At 39.3% G+C, this 26,632-nt stretch overlaps 1 protein-coding gene across 1 annotated transcript; it reads right to left on the reverse strand.

The window, feature by feature from the left end:
- Positions 1–479: 479 nt before the first annotated feature.
- On the reverse strand, positions 480–26,376 carry KLHL7 (kelch like family member 7). Its single transcript, XM_049798121.1, has 11 exons — positions 26,102–26,376; positions 21,268–21,370; positions 20,273–20,366; positions 18,951–19,075; positions 16,939–17,114; positions 14,092–14,266; positions 12,487–12,629; positions 6,961–7,201; positions 3,799–4,000; positions 3,417–3,514; positions 480–1,753 (listed from the first exon to the last, which is right to left on the reverse strand). The coding sequence occupies exons 1-11, from the start codon at positions 26,219–26,221 to the stop codon at positions 1,470–1,472; spliced, it is 1,761 nt and encodes a 586-aa protein (XP_049654078.1). The 5' UTR covers positions 26,222–26,376; the 3' UTR covers positions 480–1,469.
- Between the last annotated feature and the right edge of the window lie 256 nt (positions 26,377–26,632).

The following is a 26,632-nucleotide window of genomic DNA, read 5'->3' on the forward strand; positions in this document are numbered from 1 at the left end:
CTACTTTCTGTATGTGCGGAGTTGTTAGGATGAGGAAGAAAAACAGGAGGAAGTCTACAATGCAGCACTGACTTTGAAAACTGGAATTTATACTACTTAGGAGAACTTAGAGGGATCTTCAGAAATAAAACAGACTAAAAATGCACACCACCAGCAATGCATAAGGTACAGGTAGACAAGCACCAACTTTAAATCGGCTCAATAGTCTCTTAGAAACAGATCTGAAAAAATTAGCAAGTTAGAAGAGAGGTGACAAAATTAGGATGAAGATACTAATAAACTGGCATGGGAGCAGGACAGATGTACAGACGTTTCTTGTATAGTTCTCTGGAAGTTGGAAGATGTACACAGAGTTGACACCAATAGCTTCGACAAGCTGAACTCCTACACTGGAAGAAATTTACTATCATGTTGGCTGGAAACATTTACAGAGCTATATGCTTATAAACCAGAGATTAATAACCATGTGCAACTTTAGAAGACTTCTATAAAGTATCTTTAATGACTTGGTTCATGCCATCTTAAAAACAGTCATTTTCAAGAAGAAAATCAATACATTTGTTGTATTGACTTTGCTTTCCCATTCCTAGTCCCTTCTTTGCTAATGGTTTGGCATCCACAGTACGTACAGTCTGATGCCTGGGAAGATATATTGAAAATTAATCCCAAGTTTCCAACTTGCTAATTATAGTGCACAATTATTGTGGACTTCCCCCACCATCCCCCTACCTCAGTATAATTAAAAAAAAATGAAAGTCTTTCTCTGAAAGCTCCCCAAAATGCCAAAGATGTCATTAGCAAAGTGTTTCTCTAGTCTATATATATGGCCTGTCTAACTTTAAAAATTGGTACACAGTCATGCAAGTGATGGAAGAAAGTCACTGGAAGAGGGCAGCTATCACGATCTAGAGAGCTGTATAACCTGTCCCCATTCACCATGGGAACCTTTATTATACTGCTGTCCTTGGTCTTTCCTGAGGAAAAATCTTCACTGCATCCCAGTAAGATTTCTGCAGGTAAGTATAAATGAGAAAAATTTTTGCTCATATTTCTCATCACCCAAGCTGCATTTACTCACCTTTATTAAATGAAGAATCTCTGCCACTGAGCTTGGTAAAGTGTCATTTAACCAGAAATCTTATCTTCATCAAATGCTTTCAGTTCTAAATAATTGGATTTGGTCTATTTTTGACAAGGCCACACACAGAGTCCTTTTAAAGGAAGATGCCATATGATCTCAGCTAGGTAAATGGATTCTCAAAACACATCCCCATCTCTTAAAACAGACAAGAAAATGGGCATGACAAAAATCCATGTTGTACAATATGCTGTATATACAAATTCAAAGACTGCATCTCAGGTTTTCCTATTACTCAGTTTAACAAGATTCAGTAAAACATGGAAGCAAAGCACCGATAGCCATCTTTCCCCAAGTCCTTGAAGAATGTCTCAGCATCTCCTACAGGTCTTCAGGTCTCTAAAGTTTCTTCATTTGCCCCACAAGTGTCTACAACACAGATTAAACAACTTGTCACTGGGAAAGCACGGACTTTGGAGTTGGCTATCCACTTGTCTGTTTCAGTATTATATTCAAGAATGTGCCCTAACCGACCAACACCCTGAAAACCAGCCAGGACATAGACTATAGATCCCACAGCAGCACACTTCACTGTTACACCTTTCCATGGCATTGGAGACACCATCTTCCATTCATTCATCTTGATATCGTAATATTCTACATTATCAAGGCCACCTACAAAGCAATGAGATAGATAACTGCTTATTACATTATACCGTATGGACTGAACTAGAGCATACAAATGCTTCATTAAACAGTCTTTATTTTCAAGGTTTAGATTAAACCACAAATCCTAGAATAAAACAAAAAATGTGAAAAAAAGCCACAGGTTTCTAATTTAGTGGTTTACCCTTTTATAAATACAGAAACAGAGAAAAGTAAAAAAGGAGACTGAAAGCAAAATGTGTTGTAACAAATTTCACATTATATGCTCTCTAGAGATTCCAGTGTGTTACTTCCTGAACAGAAGAACTAATAATGCCAAATTTCTCATGGATCTGTGGCTAGTGACTAAACTCAGGAATCCATGAAACTTGCCTATGGTGAGGACATTTTATTCTAGGGGGGGGTCACCAGTACCTTTGCCTAAATTGGTCATTTACTGATAGAGGATGTCTGTCTTCATTATGATATTAAAATAATTGAAGTTTAAAAGCCTAAGTCCCTTTGAAAAGGGCCAAGGGAATCGAAAGTTATTAGAGAAGAATAGATTTTGTGACCAAGATTTGCTTCTTTAGGAAATGGGCTACTAATTACGCTTTACAATATCTACAAACATCCTGTTATCCCTATTTAACAATTTTAATAGGAGTCACACAGTTTTCACTTCCAGTCCTGAATTATTAGATCTGAGAAATTAAGAAACCTTACATAATGTTAAGAGATATGAATATTTCACCCAGACATAACTCTTCCCCATTATATTACAATAAGAATGATTAATCAGTCAGGCTACAGAATATGAACAGTAAAAGAATACTTTAACTTATTGGTTCAATAATACATACTTCTAAAATGAGCAGTGAATACACTAACATTTTGCAAAATGGCAGCCCTGGCTATAACTGATGGATACAATGTTTGTGCAACAAATGCATCTACTGGTATTTTTCCATTAGAAATCAATCATGCTGGAATAGGTTTAGTAGCTAATTAAAATACAAGCTATATTCTAAAATAGCATTAATCTGAAATCAGATACTCCAATTACCATAGTGATTAATAAAACACATAGCTGAGAATTTTCTATTTTGAAAAACACTGTGTAATTAAAATTCAATTCTCCTGGGAAATAAACTATTATTGTTCTAGTTTTAAAGACAAGGAGATAGGCATAAATGACCTGCCCGTGATAGTAAGTCATATTTCAAAACTAGGGCAGTCAAAAAAGTTCTCACTTTTTCACCACTTTAAAATAGCTGACTTGCTTTAAGTCTTTAGATTGAAGTTCCTAAAATAGTGGGTACACCTTTACCTGTCTTTCAAAAGGATGCCAAAATCTCTCAAAATACATAATGAATAACTAAAAAAAAAAAAAATAAAATTCTCTTTTCTCAGATGACTGGTTTAGCCATATTAACTACTGCAGAACTGGGCTACAGTATGGGTGCATATCTGAATTTGACAGTACTGTCATTACTAAAAAAGTTTGAAAAATACAATACAGTGAAGTACAGAGGTGAAAGAAGGAAGGCACAATGATGTGACAACAGGACATGTTTTATGGTACTGCTCAAAGTTTTTCAGCTGAACAGAGTAGAATGAATTCTTTGCAAAAGAAAAAAGGCCCCTGTGAAACCTTGTGTGACCAGCTAGAGAATTAATAGAATTATAGTACCTAAGCCATTTTGTCCACCCACAGCAAATATTTTGTCCTTTACAAACACTAGCCCATGATTCTTCCTGGCTTCGATCATTGGACACAGCTCAGTCCACCTGGGGAAAAAGAAAGCCAAACAAAACAGGAAAACTCACTATTTAGTTCCTAGAAAATAAGTAGAAAATATGTAAATAAAACCTAGCATTAGGAAAGTGAAATATGGAAGAAAGCTGCTTAAGAAAAACTGCCTTTTAAGTAAAACTACAAATAATGGATTTAATACTGCTTAACTCAGGAAAATTCCTTACCACGTACAATTCTTCCTATCCATCTACAGTTATTTACAGAGCGAGCAAAGCCACAAGTGACCAAAAATAATCAGAATTGATACAATACTTACGTTTCGGTGGCTGGATCATAAACTTCACAGGAATTTAACACTCTTCCAGAAACATTGTTTCCCAAGCTTCCTCCACATACATAAATGAGACCATTTGCCTCTACCATTCCATGGCTGCATCGCTGAGTCAGCATGCTGGGCTTTGTGTGCCAGCTTTCTGTTCTCGTGTCATAGCATTCAAATAAATACAGTGCAGAATTTCCTTAAAAAAATAGAAACCCACCAAAGTGGCATTAATTTTTACGGTTGTCTTTCAAGAGAAGAGTCTAACAGTAATTATCAAATTGATGCTTTATTTGTTATTTGAAAAGGGAAAGCTGCTTTCCCACCTCCAAAAGCAGAACTAACCAACTTGAAACTTGAGACTATTCAGAAAGTACATACTTGTAATTCTTTTGACTCTTTTGTTCCAAAAGATGCAAGTAAGTTTATAAAATTGCTATTTGTGTTTAAAATAATAATAAAAAAAAAAATGAGATTTTTTTTATAGGGGAGGAATAAACACTGAACAGAGATGTACATAAGTTACCGATCATATTGTCATCATCTCATGCTACTCTTACTACTTGGAAGTATATTGAACTTTCAGATGTGAAGATGAAACCAGCTTTGTAAACTTAATACAGGTTCACAAGTCTTTTTCCTCTAAGCAATGTGACTTGCCCAATTCCCAGAATACTTGTTGCCTTTGGAATTAGATAGCTTGATTATGTCATAACATACTCCTGAATTATTAGCAACCACAAGACAGCTACCCCTCACCATTTTACTTTCTTCCTGGGGACTGGCAGATACTTATTTTCTGGAAGTGCAAGGTCTGTATATTCCTCCCTCAAGGGCCAATAAAACTATTACTGAAATCAAAAGCAATTTTTCTAATGAAGATAGATGAGAGCTTAAAGACTTGTGCTCAGGTAACTAGCTGAACCATAGCCAAAGCAGAGAAGGCTAGATACAACTTTCTCAGAAAAGAACCAGGATCCTTCTCTCCTTTGTTGCAACAGGTATATTCACCTAGAACAGTTAAAGGTGCCTTTTCTTATGCCTCTTTTTCCTTGGCTTTCTACTTCTAAAAATTAACTGTGTTGCACTAGCAGCACTCACTACCAGATGGGGATTTGAACCCTCAATACATTTCCAGACCCAAAATGCAGGAGCAGACTTCTATAACCTGTGCGTTTGTTTACTCCTACCATGTAATTCTCAGTGTCACGAAGAACTCTATAGAGTGGGGCATATTTTTTCCTTGGTGTAAATAGACATTCTTATTGCTTTGAAGTTGTAGAAATTCTCATCCATGGGAAATGCATCAGAACTGCCTTTAATGTCTTTTTTTAAAAAGGTAAAATCTTCCATTTTCAGTATGCTGTCAGTATAATGTTAAATATTTTTCCTGTACCTAAATATAGCGGAAGAACTTAGTATGTTTAGCTTTCAAACTCTGCTAGCTATTGCAAATAAAACAGTACTCCAATTCAAAAAGGGGAAACGAGCCCCATTTTTCTGTAATGGACTGGCACAGTAATTTGTTTTCCAAACTCTTCAATCAATGCAAAAAGCATGCAATCTTTAGTTTTCTCTACAGCTAAACACATTGCAGCGGCTTCTCCGATTAATGGTTTCACACAATTGCCTGCTTCAAATTAGAAATACTAGATTCAGGATAGACAGACTTTTCTAAACAAGCAGTGTTCACTGGATTCCAAAGAAGAAAAAAGCACAGGCAAAGTAAACCCCATTATAAATTTTTAACTTTTACTATTCTGTCTTGAATATTTATGGAAAGCAAAGTGAAACTGTGCAGTATTGTGAAGGTAGGTTTAAAAGAAAACTCCTAAATTAAAATGTCCATTACAGTTGTATTAACTAATTACAATGTATTAGAAAATAAAATATACAACCGAAGTTTGTATCATACTCCCTCATGAACTGACATGTGAGAAACTAGGAAGAGTTACAAGATTTTTTTAGTGTTCCAATTTTCACAATGCAGCCTTAGTTAAGCCTATTTCAAGTAATGGGAAAGGTGCTATTTCACATTTACCACACTAGGTGGCGGCTAGAAACTGTCTAATCTGCTGCTATATTAGACGTCTTAAAATTTTATTTTAGAAGTCAGATAACATTACCTAAATGTCACAACATCCCATTAAGTGACTTATCAATGTTAAGCACCGATTATGACCTTTTTTTCTCTGCTCACCTCCCTCTGCAGCAAGGCAGAACTCAAAAGATTCTACTAGGAAATTTCTCCCTGGCTCTACGGTTTGGTGTTTGGGGATTTTTTTAATCTTTTTTCCTTTTTTTTCTCCCCAGAACACAGCTTTTTTTAAAGCTCTATATTTTTATGGATATAGCATACCTACATTCCAACTTTTGGTTTGTTTATGATGTATCAGATTTAGACAAAGTAAATTTTACAATGTTGCTGTAACACTAAGTCGCCCACTAGGTTTATCGGGGAGAAAAAAACCTCAATGGTTTTTTGGGGGTTGGTTTTTTTTTTTTTTACTATGATGAATAATAACATCTAAAGAAAAGTAGTATTTGTCCATTTACTGAAGCAAACCAACAGAATAACAAACTAACAAAAGATAACTTCTGTCATTTGACAGAAAAATTGGACAATTTCCTTTACAGGGCCAGGTATGATTTTACCACCAAAAGCAGTAGTTTCAAAAGCTTTTTTTCCACCCTTCCTCCCACCCCCCTTTTAAAAAACCTCATTAGGCCCAACATATGTTGTATACAAGAAATGCCATTGTCAAAATGCAGCTATTCTGGCCATGCATTGGAGAGAATTTTAAACCACACGAGTTCTGTGGATTTATAGAAGTTAGCTAAGAGCAGAGTGGGACTCCCAAATTATATTTGCTTGTCCCTAGTTAACTCTTAAGAGTTGCAGTGTACTTTATGTTCTAGTTAATGTAAATATTAATCATTTCAATCCACTCAATCATTTTAAAAAACACAACAGAAAGAGGTTGTTGGATCATGGGGAGGATAAAATCCTAAATATGGGAAAATAAACTCATTAGGCTAACATGGCAACGTGCAGTTTCTTTTCAACAGAGTCATGCAAAAACCAGGAAAATTTCCAGGTATCTTTCTTTGTGCTTTTTTTTGTTTGTTTGTTTGTTTTAAAGATTTTTAGTGTCTTACCCACTTCTGAACCACCAGATGTATAAATTTTGCCCTCAGCAGCACAGGCTGCAAGGCTATCTCGAGGTGTTGGAGGTCCTAGCTTGGAATACCAGCTATCCTTCACCACATTGTAGCAGTCCATTCGCTTTATAGGGAAGAGCTGGGAACCACCCAAAATATAAACTACGTTGTCCCAGAAGACACAAGCTGCATCCCTGCGCTTTTCAAAGGGACATCGGATGTCTGTCCAGCTGTAATCCTGCATTACAAAGAACAGGTAATGTCTAATAGATTATAACACTTACCTGCACAGCGAGTGTTTTTCAAACAGAGCTTTTCATAGAGATTTAGATATGGTCAGTTTTAAAGTTCCTTTTCAAAACAAACATGAATACTGTTTATTGAAGAACACTCCTCAGGCGTACTCTTGAAAAAATTCTCTTAGACACAGACATAGTTAGCTGCAATGAACCATGACATTATGAATTTCTATTTCCTCATTCCCTGTGTGCACCCAGTACAGATTCCCTGAAAAACAGATTTATTTTTTTTCCAACAGAATTGACCTCCTGCTGCTGTCATGTCAGAAACAATGCATGTGATCAATAAAGTAGGATTGCATTTTCTTTTATAGGAATGGAAAAAGACATCTTACATAGTAACAGATTCTTTCTAAAAAAAAATAAAAAATAATACAGAATGTACCAAACAAAGGCGATGGAAAAAGGAGAAGATAATATCCAAATTGACAAGCAACTCAGTTAAAAAGCTCTGATACATACTTTATTACCATGACAACTAGAAGCTTATTTACAGAATTTACAAAACACAAATGATCTATAGCTATCCACAGTTGATAGCATGAGAAATAGAGTAATGCTCCATCACAAATACTGGCAGTCATGTTGCCTAGAAACTGATTTTGCATGGATTGGCAAAACCAGCGAGTATCAAATATGGGCAGTAACACTACCCAAAGCCTTAAGAACACCAAACTCAGCAACTGATGGCAGACCAGGATAGCATACAGCACAAGAAACACTTCTTGAGTAATAGCATCTCACATAATTCCATGAGCACAGCTTGTATCCTATACTGAACCGGAAAGTACGGGACCTTAACTGTTATCTGTGCCACCTCAGGATGGTCTAGCTCAACCTGCTGAACGACCTTCACTGTAATGGTTCACACAAAACGTTACATCATTACATTTTCTTAGCAAGGACATACTTCAAACACCTTGGTCAATGAGGAAGAACAGCGACTCCTACATGGGGGTTCAAAGAAAGAGAGGCAGAGCATGTTATAGTCCAAAACATCTTACAATCTTTTCTTGTAGCATCCCCCATATCAAGAAGAGCTGGCAGGTGCATGTGGCCCTTTATGGTGAGAAACAGGTCCTGGGGCATCCTAGAAAGGAAAGCCATACTACAGCATGGCAAAATAAATAGCTGCATAAATCTTAAGAAAATGTCTTAGTGCATTGTGCAAGATCAACATATTTTCAAGCTCAGAATTCTAGCACTGTTACAAAAAATCCTGTTGTTTTTCTTCACTGTTACGAAGGGCTGTGATCTGACCCACTTTTATGGCTTCAGTTCATAGCTACCATTTCATCCTCACCTTTATCAAATCAAATGCCATAACCTGAGCATACTCAGCAGTATTCTCTTTCAGCAGGAGGCAATTTAGGTCATTCTCTTGTAATGCTCTTCAGTGCTAGTCTGCACCACATAGAATTGATTTCAATTTATGCATTTTACACATTTAAGAATTACGCAGAAGAGTTGCTTTATGCCATAGTCAAGATCCACACAGCCCTGGGCTGTGGCAAGCCTCATTTTTGAGAGGCTGAGCAGGGAAAGAAAGCCCAAGATAGGTATATGGTGACACTTTCCCTGCTGATCTTTGTTTTCAACAAATTGTGATGCAGGACACCAGACGCAGAAGCCGTATCTTTGTATTTTATAGTTTTTGAAAGGCTTTTTTCTTTCATGAATTTATTTAATCACTTACTAAAACTATCTGAACTCCTCCTAGCAGCCACAAGACCCTGTGACAGGAATAGCACATGTAATTATGGGCCACCTGAGAAGTACCTCCTTTTAAGACTTTTCACTCATTTTCAGTTGATACCTCCTCTTGCAAGTTTGTCAGGGAAAACAGCAGACATGCCTAATATGGACAACCTCCCTACTAACAGCTTATTGACTACAGCTCCATCTCCTCATAAAAGGCATGCTGGTTCCCTTAATCATCAAGAAATAGTGATGCCAGGCACCTGTTACTTTTTACTTGGCATTGTTGGATTTTGCACTGTTAAAAATTTAAAACTGCCAGCTATTTCTGGTCACTAGAGACAGCAATTTCAAAAGAATAAACATATCGCTGCCTCAAAAATCCCATAAAGTCCTGTATATATTTTTAGCAAGAATTCATAAAATGAAACAAAAAGTATTTTATTCCTGACTTGGGGGGGAGGGGGGAGAGCTTTTTTTTAAATATTCTGTGGAAAATTCAACAAGAAAATGCTTCCCACCACCATTAATAGGACATCTAGGATTTCTAGTAGTGTTCTGAAAATAAACATTTCTACTCAAAATAGTGCCAGATTGCTCCACAAGTCTGATGCCTGTCTGCATCTGTCCTGTTGCATCATTTTGCTCTCTTGATGAAGTACGTGCATCAATAGAAATATCAGTTACAATGCAACAAAGACAACAAATACAGACTTAAGGTAATACTGCTAACAGTCTCAACATACAACACACAGTATCCAATCCATTCTTATTTAAAGAACCCTTTCTGACAACAAGGAAATGAAGATCAACATAATTTTGCATGTGAAGCAATCAGTGAAAATCAAAATTTTTTGCACCGGTTTCAGTGTTAGAATTATTGAAATTTATATCACAACTGAGAAAATATTTTCAGCAGAAATGTAACCTTTGTTTTGAACTGTTTCTTTAGCTGACATAAGAATTTAATTAAATTATTAAATTTAATTAAAATCAAACGCGAAGGTCTAGGTCACTATTCAATCAGTTCAACAGACAACAAACAAAATTTCAATTCTTTCCCAAGGTCCTAACCTTGCGAAAGTACATACACAACCTCAGATCTCTGCTCTGTGACTCTCCCATCATCATTTGATGAGACTAATTAAAATGAGTTAAACGTGATATAGTCTTTGCAGCATTGGAGCCTTACATCCCACACCTATTTTGCATGCACACAATGCTAATCCAACAGGGGTTCTGGATCCTTGATTTGTTGCATTTAAGCTACTGTCACAGTTAATTAAAGATCAAAGTCAGATACTCAGGCAAAACATCCAGAAAAGGACCTTTAAATAGCTTAGAGTTGGAAATGACATAAAGTAAAAGCTATTCAACGAGACATGACAGGCTAGCTAAGAAGAATACCCAAGAAAGCATATAAGCACTAGGAGAACATTCAAGGAGGACATGCTTGTTAGAATCAAGATCTCTAATTACCCACTTTTTTTTCCTTCTCTTTCCCTGTGCCCCACCCCTCCCCCATTAATCCACATGCAAGGCCATAAAGCTTGATTAAGAGGCAGTTCTGCAAGACTTCTTCCAAACTTAACTCTTTTTTGGTGTTACACCTGGACAAATAGTCTATGAAAAAAAATGAGCTATTTTATCCTATGCTTTATGTAGGCTTATAGAGATATGACTTTTTGTCCACAAAACAGATTTCTTTGTAATATTATAGTTTAGGTCTGACTGAAGATCACCTAACTACATAAATTTCGATTTAGTTTTAAGTATTTGCCTGTCGCTCCCACTCAGCATGCACTGAGATCATTATTTTTCAAACAAGATTAATGTTTCAGAAAGTACATGGTGACAACTGGAGGTGGTGGTGTTATATTAGTTTATAAAGAGTGATGAAGCAACAACCCCCATCTTTTGAGTTCTGACCACCATTGACATTAGGCACTTACAGAATTCAACCTATCAGTTAGGTTGGTAAGGAGACCACATGCATGCTATGCTGATGATACCATTGCCAATTAATGACTGGGACAGTAGATCTCAAAGGTACTTTAGATCCTGCCTAAAATCAGCTTTGTTCCAACATAAGTAACTGGAGATTAAGAGAAAGAAACTTTTATCTGATTTCCTTCAAATAAAAGAAAGGTCAGAGCATATTGGGTGAATTACAACTTGTTAAAATGCCAAAACCAAGTAACTGTTTGAAAAGGAAGAATGCCCTGATCAAAGGTTTCCCCAACTCAGACCTTGGAAAGGAAAGAATTATCTGCTCCATTCCCTTCATCTCCTCACCCCCAGTTGGAGTACCGCTTTCTTACTTGAGTATGTGTACAAAGGAAAAAGGTGGTCATTATTCAGGAATTTGGAATCACCAATAAAAATACATATTAAATGTCTCTCAAACTAAGTCAGCAAAGCTGATAGGTTTTTCTCCAGACTTGAGTGGTGCTCAAAGTAGCTTCAATTTTATCTTACATAAGGGAATGTGAGTGATGAGTTCAAAACACATCCCAAGGGCTCATTCATTCTGAATTAGATTTGACAGAGCTCGCATTGACTATAAAGTTCACACAGATAACACACAAAACTGTTTGAAATTATAACAAGCATTTAATATGCTGAGTTAGAACAATCAGAATTTCTGCAACAAAATATTACATGTATGTGATCTCATAACTTAGAGAGCCCTGATGTTTACGTAGCAACTTTTTTTTGTATTACTGCATGTGCTTGCCTAGTAAAACAGAGTATGGATAATCCTTTTGCATGCAGCTGATGTTTCTAGACCATCTAGTCTGCATAGCTGAAATATACACCATTCCTGTGGCTTGATTTTATTCAGGAAACATGGAAACAAACTTCAGGCAAAGCTTGCTTGCTCTAAAGTGGCCATCTCTTAAGACTTTTGTTGTAGAAACTCACTCTTTTCCACTTACAGAATACTTGGCTCCCAATTCTTCTCCTTACATACTCTTGAGAACTAACAAAATTGTGAATCATCGGAATTTCAAAGTGGTTACGTATTTATAATAAATGCACTGAAAAACCATCTTGCACTCTAAAACTGGGTTCTACACTAACATACAAGCCAATAATTTAATATGTGCTAAAAGAGATTGCTTTGAGTTATTCTCTGAACATATACATGCATGCACATGCATACAGACTTTCATATATTCCTAACTGTTTGCTTGATGTTTTGGTGACCTTTTATTTAGTTCCAGCTGTGGGATGCACATACCAATCAATTCTCAACTCAGATGGATTTATCAGAACTCTGTATCTAATATTGCCAATAAACAAATATGTAATCATTCTATTAAAAATGAAGTATTACATCTAGGTACATAGATCTGGAAATACCTAATTAAACACACTCTTCCAACTGCATACCCAAAAGGCAGGGAATACATCCTTCCTAATACCGTTTTGTAGATCACTGTGTCTTAGTTAATATCATCAGCAAATAAAACAAGTAAGATTACAAACAGTGAATCTTAATGCATTCTGAGGTAACGATTACCTTTGGATTAAAATATCTGCAGGACTGGGGCTGTGAGCCTCCAAACAGAGCAATGCGATAATCATGTTTTTTTCTTCTTGGCCGCGTACCTTCCACTAACTCTTCTCTGTCTTCTGGGGAAAGCAGATGGTATCGCATCCCACCTGGAAGGACAACAACAACTGTTGCAGATCCAGTGTAGCTCATACATGGAAAGGGAGGCTTCAGAGGCAGGGATAGGGAGGAGCAGGAAGGGAGGGAAGATGGGAAAACCAAGTTTCCACATTACACCTATACAGCTTTGATTTAAAAGGGAAGAATGCACAGCAGCACATAAGGATGGGAGCATACATCCAGATTTACACCCTATTTCAAACTGCCTACTCTATGTTAAAACAGCACATGGTTACAGACTCACATTATATATCAATTGATCGATCAGCTCATTTAGCCAATATTAACAAGCAACTAAGTTTGATGCATTGAAACGGGCAAAAGGAAGCATACCCAAAGAAAAGAAATAGCAGAACTGGGAGCCTAAAAAGGACAACACTAACATTAAATGAAGGGACTTGAATGCAACGAGGAGTCAACCATGCCTGCCTCCTCACCACCCCAATTTCTGATTAATAAGGAAGGCATCTCTAGCACATTGTACCTCATGAAAACCCATCACTTTTGTTCTTAGCTTGACAGTGCAAAGTATTAGTTACAATTGGTGTAAGAAAATAAGCATTCTCCTAAGAAACACTGCAAAGAATGCAAAAATACTAGTGACTTTACAATCCACTAAAACCAGACACACACACAAAAAAAATCTTTATTTCTTAAACAATGCACCAAACTCCATGTGATACAAGAAGTATGACTGAGATGTCAATGGTCAGCAAATACTTACCAACTTATAGGTTAATTTGAATCTTGTTCATTGAGACTGAAGGAAAACAGTCATGTACCATTTTTTAGATCTACACTAAAATGAAGCCAACTAGTTACCTGCTACTGAAATTTAAAAAATTCCTTTCCAGAATATTTATCAACATCTAGGCTTTTCTTTCTTACATAACAATTTCACAAGTGGTGTCTAAAAACAAAAGGGAAGCTTGTTCCCCATCTCATCTGCACCTTTAGAATGCAACTGTCTGTAGGCTGAATGGTCAGTATATATTAGAGGAAAAAAATAGCACAACTTATGCTTAACATTCTAATTTGCTTAGGGAAGCTTTATAATATTGAAAATTTTGACATAAAACATTACTTTTGTTAATTCACATACGAACGTGAACAACACTGAAGTTACTAGCCAGTCCCAAAGGCACACTAACACTTGCAATTACCCTAACGACTCATTGACAAAATCTCCATCCCATTACTTGTCATGGAGTTTGTGTCATTTGCTAGGAGAAAAGAAATAAAAGTCACACTGTAACATAAGATGAGTTTTATTTATGTGATAATCTGCTAATCCAATTTCAAATAAACACAGCATCCTAGAGGGAACACAGTCAGATGAATTTAATGTGAAAGCATTGTCAGAGCACTTAAAAGCAAACAATTTTCAAAAATTCCACAGCACTTGTTTTAATTATACAGAAGATTAAAAATTTCAGCTAGAGGTCAACTTACTGATCACCATTTTAAGGCATTCTGGATTATCCTGAATAAGTGGTTCAGCCTGAACTGTTTTACTTAAGAAGTTCTTTGATATAAGAGGAAATCGGACTTTAGCAAGAATATCAACCATGTACGGCTGGCGATTTGGCTCATCATACTTCAGCCATCTGACTGCTGCATCATAAACCTTAAACAAGAGAGAAGGAAAGAAAAGGATAAGGTACATCACCACACGGTAAGACAAATAACTAAACCTTAATGCTCCAAATTGATTCTTCTGCCTGCTGGAGGTTAATTTACAGTAACATTTTAGTATGTAGGGATCTATCACCATCTTCCAAAAAAAACACCCCAAAACCACCACCAGAAGGCCCCAAAAGAAATGCTCAGATGTGAAGTAAAACAAATGCACAACCACAGAATAAAACCTATCTACAAACTTAACACCCCCCCTACTTCCACTATTTAACTTTTTTCTCCTCCAAATGGGAAGCATGAAATCTGCATGAATCACATTTATATGAGTAACCCCTGTACCAGCTTAAGTCTAATATGCATAGAGTTCCATGCCATAACACAGGTAATACTTGTCCAGAAATAGCTGGACAAGCTGAAATAGCTTCTACTTGATATAGTCTCCTGAGCTGACAAACTGCTTCTATTACCAAATGATAGTGCTGGGGATCCAAATACATTGGTATTGTTGTGTGTCTTAGGGGACCATTTAAACTAAAGTTTTTAGCTACAGACTACAGTAAATTTACCATTTAGAGAGCCTCCTCTATACCTCCTCTTCACAGGAAAAGATAAAGGGTTTTCTTAGGGGGCAGGGACAACAGGGAAGGTAACAAAGAAATCTGCTCTATTTATGATTGTCCTCTGGGTCAGGAAGGAATGAAATGAAAATCCAGTATTATCTATGTACTAAGATACTTCCATGCTGCTCTCAGACATAGCAAACTTATCTACTATGCTGCCACTTCAGAGTCAGCACTAACTTCATTACCAGTGATAGCACAACCAATACCTACTCCTGTAGCTGAAACTGATCAGTGATCAGTGGTGAGTGACCGAGGTATAATGTGGAAAGACATTTAATGGCAGAATTAGTTATTCAGATGGACTACTAAACCACCTCAGCTATAATTCTGCAAAATTACCAGGGAGCAAGGGAGAGTAAAGAAATAAAAAATACTTAAGGCTCAATTCCATCAGCTAAGGAAATTCAACAGAATGACTGGGACAGAAAGATTGTATCCTTTCATCAACAGAAACATTACTTTCACAAAGGAAAAATAGGACAGCTAGTAATTACAGCTACATTCCTTTTTTTGATAAATGTAAATATGCTTTACGCCAATACAAAAGTTAGAGTATAATGTCAACTTTCTAGCAGTAACTCCTGAGAAATAAGATTCCCATAGTATCACTGGCAAACTTCTGTAGTTTCATGCTGCACACTGCCACTTTCCTAAAGGAATTTTAATGATGCCATGCTGCCTACACAAAATTTCTACCACTGCTGCCAAGTTAAAGTGTGCCATCCTACCTCACCAACAAAACTTCAAGAATGTAAATTCCAAAGTGCCATTTGGGCTGCAAGCCAAACATCACTTCCAGCTTGGAGGATGTTACACTGTGACCTGACCTTTTCCCAGCAGGTGGGAAGAATGTTGAACTGTGATGTAACTCATATTTATACTTATAACTAGCCAAGTATCATATTCAATCACCTGATACTATCCCCCACTCATTCTCATTGAAGCTTTTTACTGCAACAGATACATTGAAGAAAACACATTAATTCTGTGAAAGCTAAGCTTCAAAGTCAGGAAAACATCTGCTTCTAAGTGGATACTCATACCACCTTGGCTATGAGATCCCTCTGTTGCACTTTGAAGGTATGCATCAACTCCTGACAACATACCCAAACAAACTTGTTACCTAGTTCAAGCAGCAGAACAGCACAGCTAGAAAGGCACAATTTCAGTTTGTTTTCAACAGATTTGACTGAGAAGCTACAAGAAGTACCCAGCAGCTACAAGAAGTACCCATACAACCATCCTGCAATCACCTTTCTGGGCTACAGTGCAGACACCTGCACTCTTCCTATTTTCCTGCAGTAGGAAGAACAAGCTAGCAAACAAGCATTCAGGGCTGTGCTATAAGCTTTCCAAATGGGACAGCTGTGAATGAGATTTCTACCATAGGTTGCAACTTTTAACTGAGTGAAACTCCAGGCTCCTTTCAGCCACCTAAATTGCGTCCACTCCCTAAATAAGGGCTTTCCATCAATCCATCACTCAATGCATCTAGTTTTTAGTGTTTTGTTCATCTTGCTTCCAAGTCCCTCAGTTCCCCAAGCTTAACTTGGGTATGCATACATTTCCATCAGAAGTAACTCCTCTCTGAAATGGGCTGAGACCATACTCAGGTGGAGACATGCAGTTTGCTTACCACTTTGAAGTAGTTCACCTTCAACAATAGCACATGAACCCCAATCTAGGAGCAACCACTATATATCAAACTTAATTCAGCTCATGCACTATGGAATCAGAAGCCCTATAGCTACCTCGATAAAGGAAACTGTTTTGCTTACTCCCTTTATGACTTCTTTTTTCCTCGTTTGCTGAAACAACACATATAATAACCACATTTGAAATGTAAATATTCATTAATATTTGGTTTTGACCAAGCTAGGATGCACCTTTCTTTCTACAATTTAGCAAGCACTATGCACATTGTATACTGTAGGAACATCAGAAGTGAGGTACTTTAAACCAGCTCTTGATTAAAAAAAAAAAAAAAAAAAGATAGTGAAGTTCAATGCTCTTAGCTGTTATGAAACAGGGATCTCACCTGGTCTTCTGCCCTCACTGTCAATGTATCTTGGTTCAAGAGATGTGTCACACGCTTAACATCAAGCTGAAGAAACTCATCCGTCTTGTAAACTTCAGTGAAATGCTGATGGATAAAGTCGTCTGCAGTGGCTTTCAGTTCTGGACAGTCTAGGCATTCTGCTAACACACTTATACCTATGAAGGAAAAATTAAGAAAAAAACCCTTCCAAATTGGAACTGCAATTACCTTTAATATACTAAAATAGAATAAAATTACTGTAATTTCAGTGATACTTGCAACCCCAGTTTATTACCACGCTTTTTTTTTTTTTTTTTTAAATACATTCTGTCATAACTCATCTGCAATGCAAGGCAAACTAAGATAAACACAAGCTGCTGATCCCTATCCCTACTGAACTAATTGGAGAGTCAGACCTGCACCACTTGCTGTATTAACTCTCTCTCCAGCACTATTTCCTGGTGTTCCCCCTTACAAAGCAGATAACAGTACCGTAACCAGGTCTGAGCCATATCACAACAACAAAGCCTAACCAGAACAGCTTGAGAAACCAGATCCAGGTTTTATGACTTCCCCTGACCTGCTCATGCAGCATCAGTCACCAACTAAGCCCAAATTCCCTCAAGAGTCACAGCGAACTGAGACTTTTCTACACAGGTAGCACAGTCAGCTGCAGACCAACAAAAAAAGTCAAGCTGATGCTGCTGCAAGGGCAGAAGGTTGGCATAAAGCTATAAATAGCAACTGCTACCGAGAAGCACCATTTCCAACCTTCCCATTAGAAACCAGGTAAGCACAGAGCTTTTCAGCAGCAACTTTTGCTCATCATGCTACAGTCTTCCTTCTCTTATGGAGATGGCAAGTGGGGCAGAAGCAACTCATCAACCCACAGGCTGCAACTAGCCTGAGCTGCTCCAAGTAGCAAAATGCACACTGGAAAGATAAAATCCAGGTGTATGACGTCTTGACAAAATTTTAAGAGATTCAAAATAAGCCATGGTTTCTTTCAAATACACTTTTTTTTAATAAAAAAAATGAACTGTGGTCTTGCCTATGAGTCTGCACAGAACACATTTCAACTTGTAAACAATGCCTAGAGGAAAACCTGATTCAATCTTTATCTCCTTTTTTGCTGTAAATTAGCAACAAAGTATGCAAGCGTTGGAGACCATAATTAATTTTCTAGTTAACAAAAACCACAGAGAAGGCAATATGCCTCAAAGCAAGCATAAGTTGCATTTTCCTTAGAAGGTAATGTCTTCCTTCCAGCAGCTGTTTCAGAGCCACAGCTGTACTGCACCAAAGTGTCAGTTGAATCATTATAATTCAAATACTCTGCAAAGCATTTCTATTGATACTATAAACATCTATAACATAATTGAGATGTTACTACGAGAATTACATGACAAATATCAATAAGAAACCCTATAAACAAGTTACTCTTTAATCTCTGATTAAACAAAGTGCACCAAATCTCAAGCGTGAAAAAGCATTTAGTTCTACTTGTTGTTTACCTTTTCTGTAACACGAAGTTCACATTAGGGCTACAGAACTTATTAAATATCAAACTTGCCCAGATGACATTCATGGATTTCAGTCAAAATTAAGAGCAACTAAAACCAAAAGTAACCTAAAGTTATCCTGTTCATACTTTCAGAAGACATGCTAGTTTTGTAGAAGTTACAACTCTGTCAAATTCTGTCTCCAAGTACAGTAACAACAACTGAAAGCTCCACCTTACTAAACAGCTGAGGTTCTCTAACAAACAAGAAACTCCAGGGTGCTGTCAAGCTGGGATGAGACCTAGCACAGTCAGTGGGCCCTCATACTGGCAAGACAACTGCCAGATTATTTTGTCTACAGCAAGGGACAACAGTTCAGGTTCAGAGAAAAATTATTTTTACATGCCTGGATTTAGCCAAATATTACTGTCTGTTAGACAATACTGTCTATTTTTCAGGAACAGCAAAGTTAAAAACTAAACAGTAAATGTAAGTTTGCATTTCTCTTACCAAGACAATTGGAAGCATCAACTTGTTCTTTTAAAAAGTCCACACACATTTTTTTCACAGGTTCAATTTGATATTGGTTTGCTGCATCTAGTAAAGACTGGACATTATTGCTGTTAACTGAGATTCTGCAAAACAGAAGGTGTAAAATTAGCATCACTAAAATTACCTACTTTGTCATAGTAAAAAAAAAAAAAAAAAAAGGCAACTTACACCAATTCACATAAATAGCAAAATTATTTCCTTGCTATTTACCCAAGAATCTTTCACACGCAGTCTGAAGACACAACCTCCCTTCATGATCTTTCCAAATTGCTTTTACTTTTCTACGTTACTGAGGAAGGGCAAAGAGTAACCAGTGCTGGATTCTGAAGAGCAAGCCTTTAACACAGGCCCTCTGCAGTACCGTACTATTGCTTTGACTTGTGTGATTAGCCACTTTCACAAAACAGAAAATGAACAGAACCTTTTTTCTGACAGTCTCCTACTCCCAAACAGGCATCAGCAAAATCTGTCTAAACTCATTGTCGAGACTGCTCTGGCTGATTTGCCTAGAGTGCATGAGCAGAACAAGCAGTTTGGCAGTGTTTCAAGAGAAGGTACAGAGCCCACAGACAAGGGCTTGGGCACCAGGGAAGGCAACCATATGGCTGGGGTGCTGACACTGACTATCTCTCACCACTGATGGAGTATACAACAAGATTCGTCTCAAAGAAAGGAGAAAGCCTTCCTAAGGGGAATTAATTCCATTGGTACAAAGATGAAAGGCCTACCACTCATCCGTCATGAGAGCTGATTAAGGAGTACTGTTTACAATCCTAGTCATCTGCATAAGCTGTGTTTAAAAAAACAAAACAAAGAACCCAAACACACACATAGACAACTTAAGATAGGAGGGAAATGCTGTTCATGGAACAGTTATCCATCCTGCCTGTCCTGAGATGACAGTGTAACTCCTGGAAATGGTTCTGTGTGATAGCTACCACGGCCAGAAAGAGAAATCCTACTGATATCAATAAGGGCCTGAATTTCAGAACAATGGGAAATATAATTTGACTCCAACACTGAACTCAAAAGCTTGAAGTGCTTTAAATTGCCTTCTGGAGACAACTACCCCTCTCTTTAGACTGCAGGGCTTCCTACTAATTAAATAAAAAGGAAAAGGGAAGAAGGATAGAAGGTCTAGTCATATCAGGCTTTAAACAAAGTAAAGAATTGTAATGGCTAACAAAACTGATGACTCACAAAAGCATTATTTTAAGATTTTATCATTTACAATTGGCAGGCTTCCTAAAAGAAGTGTCAGCTTTAAATAACAAAACTACCTTGCAGTATAAGCAAACTCCACAAGCTGTTCAATAATGTCAGGTTCTGCATCTTTTAGCTCCACTTCAAAGGACTTTGATTCAAGCATATTTGCTGCAAATAGATTAAAATACAAACTACATCAATACTCTAGTTATTGTACATTTTGCAAACAGTAGAAAATACAGTGATTATACAAGGTGGGAACCTGCTAAAAACTGTACACAGTTGATTGCTGTTTTCCCAGGATTACTAGTGCAAGTCAGGAAAGAAAGGGGGCAGTGGGACAAACAAGGTAACTGGTGTGTGTGCATGCCTGTATTATGTAAATTATGACAAACTGTATTAAATAGAAAAGGTCATAGATGCTGTTGACTGCAGTGCAGACTGCCAAGTTAGCATTACCAAAAACAGGAAGCACATGCTGCACTGTCAGAAGCTATTTTCACGTTCAAGCTGGTAACAATAGAGACAGCTCTGAGCTGCCCCCATCTAGACACAGCACTGTAAGTCTGCCCACTGACAGTTACAAACTGACCATTGGAAGGCATGGTTATTTTACTTCTACTCAATTTTAATGTGTTTTATAGCACAGTAATTTTACAATTCATGGGTAAGGCATACAAAAGTAGGAGAGATGCTACATAATTGGATTTGTAAAGATAGAGTAAAATGCAAGAATATTTACACTTCTGAAAGCCCATTTTATATGTAGAAGCGCCTAATGGCTGGAAGCAATGGGGCAGACAAATTCTGTCATGGGAGTAAAAACTGCCCATTTTCAGATTAAGGGAGGGAAACCAACTCTAATACAGAGTATAGGCTCCAGTTAATAAAAGAGCTTACATATGAAGTAACACTTGACTTGGTCAAGAGAGTTAAAGGGAAAATGAAGGGAAGGGTGAACAGAGATGAATGGAAGAAGGACACAAAATGGTGAAACCTTCACTTATACTTAGCCACAAGTCTAACAGGAGCATCATGAAAGCTTATAATCAATTTTGAAAAGACTTACTAGTAAACATCAAGTTAAAAAAATGACTGGCTGAAGCAAGCACAACACGGTGAGCTGGGATCTTTCTTTCTTGAACCATAAGAATGACATCACATAGAGTTTTCTAAATCAGAGGAAAAAACAAACAAAAAAATGCAAAGATCACCATTTTCAAAAATCCTTCAACAATATTTCTTTAAAAACAGCTTAGGGAAATTCATTGCTTTTCTTAATCCACACAAGAGTATTATGTAATAAAAAGATATTCTGAAAGTCAAAGTTAAGTTCAGTAAATTGGAGAAGTAGCAAAGTTCAGATTACCCATGAACTTGTACTTTAAGGATGGTCACAAATAACATATGAACTCTGATTACAAAGTTTTTCCTGTGGCATTTACATCAGCCTCCAATAATGTAGGCTCTGCAGCATCTAGCAGGGGCTGCATTTATATTATACTCTTTTCACCCATCAGTGGCTCTCTTCTCTACTCAGCTGTCGATTTTCAAAAAAAGTCAAAGGAACCTTGTATCTGAAGGCTGCCATCATATTGCCCAACCAGAGTGAAAGTGATGAACAAGTTCAAAGCATTCAATGGAACATTTTTAAGAAAATGTATCCCAAAAATAACACTTCTATGGAAGGGTTTGACTGGCCACACCTGATGAGCAACTAAATAGCTTCCATAAAAAAAAATTATTTCTCATTTGCTTGCTATTTGTTTGTAAGCAGTTAGTTTCTCCCCTACACATGAACTGTCATGCACTAGGAGAAAGGACAGTGACAAAACTTAAAGTTGTCAGGAGACATGAGAGGAGAGTAGAGGATTAAGGTAAAACCACATAATTTTAATAGATTCTCAAATGGTATCGTTTCTAAGAACATATTGACTGAAATAAATGCACACCATAGTACAGTTAATTATAACACCCTCTTTATTAAAAAAGAAAAACTGAGCAGCACTGCTTCCTAAAAACAGGAATTCATTTTTGACTACTACCTTAAGTTCATGGACCTACTTTCAAAAACATCTACCTACACTCATCCCAATACTAACCCCAGAAAAGAGCTTTTCTACTGTAGGAAGCATATACTTGCTTAGAACCGTGTGAGAATGTTTTAGACAAACAGACAGTATTATCTAGGGCACACCTCACAAGGCTGATAATCCATATATGCAGCCTCTTCAAATAAACCTATTTGTTAGTTTCTTGAAGGAATGGACACTCAGAAGCACACACTGGACAAAATATAAATAATACATTTTGAAAAAATATTTTAATTAGAAGTTAGATGAGGGAGTGATATACAGCCTTGTTTGTACATCTGTAGCTTTAAACCATTTAGGATTGAAACAACAAAAACCAGAGACCATTTCAGAAAAGTTTCAGAGGAAAACCTTTAAAGCTGAAATTCCTAGCACATCTGGTTCAAAACAAGTGTTGGAAACTAGCAGTACAAGATACCATAAAATCCTGTGGCCAAGCTTTGCTAAGACTTGCAACTGTTGCTTGAACTCCACGATACATTTAGTGCCTCAGTTCAGGATCTGAAGCACCTTGGATATTCTAAGGCCCCTCTGGGTGCAGGAAGAAATATTTGTCAACCAAAATAGACCATCATTTTCATTTCTTTCCCTGGGATGTTTCTGGGTGTGACTGTTTGTACTGGCTTTGTGTGGCAAGGTTTTGGTAGCAGGGGTGGCTTCTGTGAGAAGCTGCTGGAAGCTTCTCCTGTGTCCAACAGAGCCAATGCCAGCCGGCTCCAAGACAGAGCCGCTGCCAGCCAAGGCCGAGCCCATCAGCGATAGTGGTCAATCAGCGATAGTGGTAGCGCCTCTGTAATAACATTTTTAAGAAGGAAAAAAGTTGTGGGACAGACAGAAACAGCAGCTGGACACAGGAGCGAGAGCACACGAGAGAAACAACCCTGCGGACACTAAGGTCAGTGAAGAAGGAGGTGCCGGAGCAGAGATTCCCCTGCAGCCCGTGGGGAAGACCCTGGTGAGGCAGGCTGTCCCCCTGCAGTCCATGGAGGTCCACAGTGGAGCAGATCTCCACCTGCAGCCCGTGGAGGACCCCACGCCGGAGCAGGTGGGTACCCGAAGGAGGCTGCGACCCCGTGGGAAGCCCGCGCTGGAGCAGGCTCCTGGCAGGACTCTGTGGAGAGAGGAGCGCACAGAGCAGGTTTTCTAGCAGGACTTGTGACCCCGTGGGGGACCCACGCTGGAGCAGTGTGCTCCTGAACGACTGCACACCTTGGAAGGGACCCATGCTGGAGCAGTTCATGAAGAACTGCAGCCCATGGGAAGGACCCACATTGGAGAAGTTCATGGAGGACTGTCTCCCATGGGAGGGACCCCACGCTGGAGCAGGGGAAGAGTGTGAGGAGTCCTGCCCCTGAGGAGGATGAAGCAGCAGAGATAACATGTGATGAACTGACCATATACCCCATTCCCCATCCCCCTGTGCCACTGGGCGGGGTAAGTAGAGAATCTGGGAGTGAAGTTGTGCCCAGGAAGAAGTGAGGGGTGGAAGGAAGGTGTTCCGAGATTTGGGTTTATTTCTCATTACCCTACTCTGGTTGATTGATAATAAATTGAGTTAATTTTCCCCAAGTTGAGTCTGTTTTGCCCGTAACAGTAATTGGTGAGTGATCTCTCCTGTCCTTATCTCAACCCACAAGCCCTTTGTTATATTTTCTCTCCCCTGTCCAGCTGAGGAGAGGGGAGTGATAGAACAGCTTTGGTGGGCACCTGGCATTCAGCCAGGGTCAACCCATCACACTGTTCCATTTCAAATAATGCTTTTCTGAGGATTTCTGTACTTCTTTCCTGAAGGTCCCACTGGTGTGACCGAGTCACCTCAATGAGGCAACAGATGACTGGCGTTACATCAATGGAAAGACACACCCATGCATGAGCTTGCATTAGGCCACTTCATCTTCCAAACAGGTTCAGCAACACCTGGGCAACTCTGTCCCAGCTTCATTCTCAATTACTTCAGTCTTGGCTGACCTCCACTCAGCTGCAAAGTTGCAACAAAGGATTTATGCACATACTGTCAAATAGCTCTGTAAAACCCACAAAGACATGGGCCATCTCATGTTGGAGATGAGCAAGAAGTCCTCCATGCACTAAACATAGTTGCCCCCAGCATCTTACCAGTACTAAGTGCAGTCGTGTCCATAGTTTAGTCTGAACTCCCACACTCATGGAAGCTGCCTTTAGATCCCAGCTCACACAAAAAGCAGCCTCTTTAAAATTAGCTGTACTTTCCAATCAGCCCATTTTCCTACAGCATTAAACTAATGCATTTAAATAGCTAGCGCTCCACATGCACACTGCTATTTCCATCACAGGAAATTTTTAACTCCTATTTAGGTTTTATAACCACAGCATAGTTCTTGATTTGTCAAAACACAAGAAGAAACAGCTGCCTGTAAGTCCTCTTAAACTTTGGGACAACTCATCAGCTGAACTAGTACATTTTCCTCTGGCTCCTGCCGACTTCCTGATTTTATCCTATATAATCACACCTCCCCTTCCCCCCCTCTTACAAAGAACTCCCAAAAGAACCATGAGTGTCATGAACTATGCAAGAATTTCTGGAGCCATCAGCACTGGGTGGGGTATGCAAAGCCACCATCTGAGGTCAGATTAGAATTTTCCAGGAAACTCTGATAGCAGGCAAAAATTCAGAGTTGCACCTCCCCGGGCTGAACCGATTTTGAAATTTGAATCAGAAGTACACACAAATTTCACAGCACTTAATCCTGATCCTCTCTCTCCCCGTTAAGAGTAATTCCTAAGTAGATGCAAGTTGGCACTCTACTATACTGAAAGATGAGGTACTTACGCAGAACAATATGGTGCCACATACTGAAGTAGTGACACGGTAAAGCACTGCGATTTCCCTGTGCTAGGGGCTGTACATACACCTAAGGGAGAGCAATATTTCCTCTATCTACTTACTAAGCATAACAGCATCTCGCATCCCCTTGTCAACAATGACAGAGGTATGAGCTAAACAGTGATGAGCCAACTTATGAACTCAGCTACACCTTGGAATACGTTTACCCAATCAGAACAGAAACAAAGCCTGCATCGAAAAAGTAGATCATAGGCTTTGAGTCTCAACTGTACTACCTGAAATCATTGAAACCGATTTGGTTTTTCATACATAGGAGCTTAGTTGCATTGAGTGGTTTATGCAGACAACACAGCTGACTGTGTATTACTGAGAGAAGAAGAGGGCTGAAGTGCTAATCAGAATCAGCACTCTGGTATCCCTTACTAAGGCAGGACCCAGCCTGCTGATGAACACAGCATTAAAAGCTGGACTGAGACTTTGTCAAGACTAACACTGGGAGACAAGCAACTAAGCCCTACAAGATATACAACGCACAACAGTGCCAAGTATGAAGCCCCAAAATGTTCCTGAACAGCTGGCTTCAGAGCCAGCTTTAATTCTGGCTCCACATCCCTGTTTTTAAATGAAACATGCTACCACAATCACGAGGAGAAAGATTTCTCCATATGCAAGGAGTTACACGGATCACCTTCCTGCTCTCCTCATACCAGATGTTTAAGCTTTTTTTAAAAAAAAAAAAAAAAATTAAAAAAATCAGCATTTCTTTCAGTTTGGACAGCTCGGCTGAAATACACTTGTACGATTACGATTTTGGTGACCAGCCTTGCTCTACTGGTAAACACAAAAGCCATCTTTAACAGCCACTAGACTCCTGGCCTCGGAGGCTGACCAGCCCAAGAGGTCAGAATTTGTACAGGCGAGGCCACCAGCCTCCAGGCGGCCCCAGGCCCCGCCGGCCCGGGGGGAAGCCGCCGCCGCCGCCGTACCTGCTTGCGCATGGTGTTCATCACCCCCATGAAGCTCGCCAGCAGCTTCGCCTCCTCGCGGGCGGCGAGCTTCTTCTCCGTCTTCTTCTTGCTGCTCTTCTCCGACCCGGGGGCGGCCATGCTCCCCGTCCCTCACCGCCGCCGACACCGGCGGCCCGCCACCCCCGCCGGAGCACATGCGCCGCCGCGGCGACGCCCGCCAGCTGCCGGGCGGCGACCGGCGGCGACCGACGCTCGGCACCGGGCGGGCTGGGCCGGCCGCGATCGCGCCGCCGACGCCGGAGCGACGCTCTCCGCGGCGGAAGCGGCCTTCGGGCTTGGGGCGGGGCGGGGCGCACTGACGCCATCGGCCGGCGCGCGGCCCCCACGCGGGATAAACAAAGAGCGGAGGGGCTTGGGGGCGTCACGTGGCGGGCGGCGGGGCGCGCCTGCGCACTGCCGCGGTCGTGGCGGGCGGGAGGGAGGCTGTGGGGGAGCCCCAAGCCCGGTCGGTGATGGATGCGCCCCGAGGGCCCAGGTCCGGGCACGTCT

This window comes from Accipiter gentilis, chromosome 4 (genome assembly GCF_929443795.1).
Source record: "Accipiter gentilis chromosome 4, bAccGen1.1, whole genome shotgun sequence".
Classification (NCBI taxonomy): Eukaryota; Metazoa; Chordata; class Aves; order Accipitriformes; family Accipitridae; genus Astur; species Astur gentilis.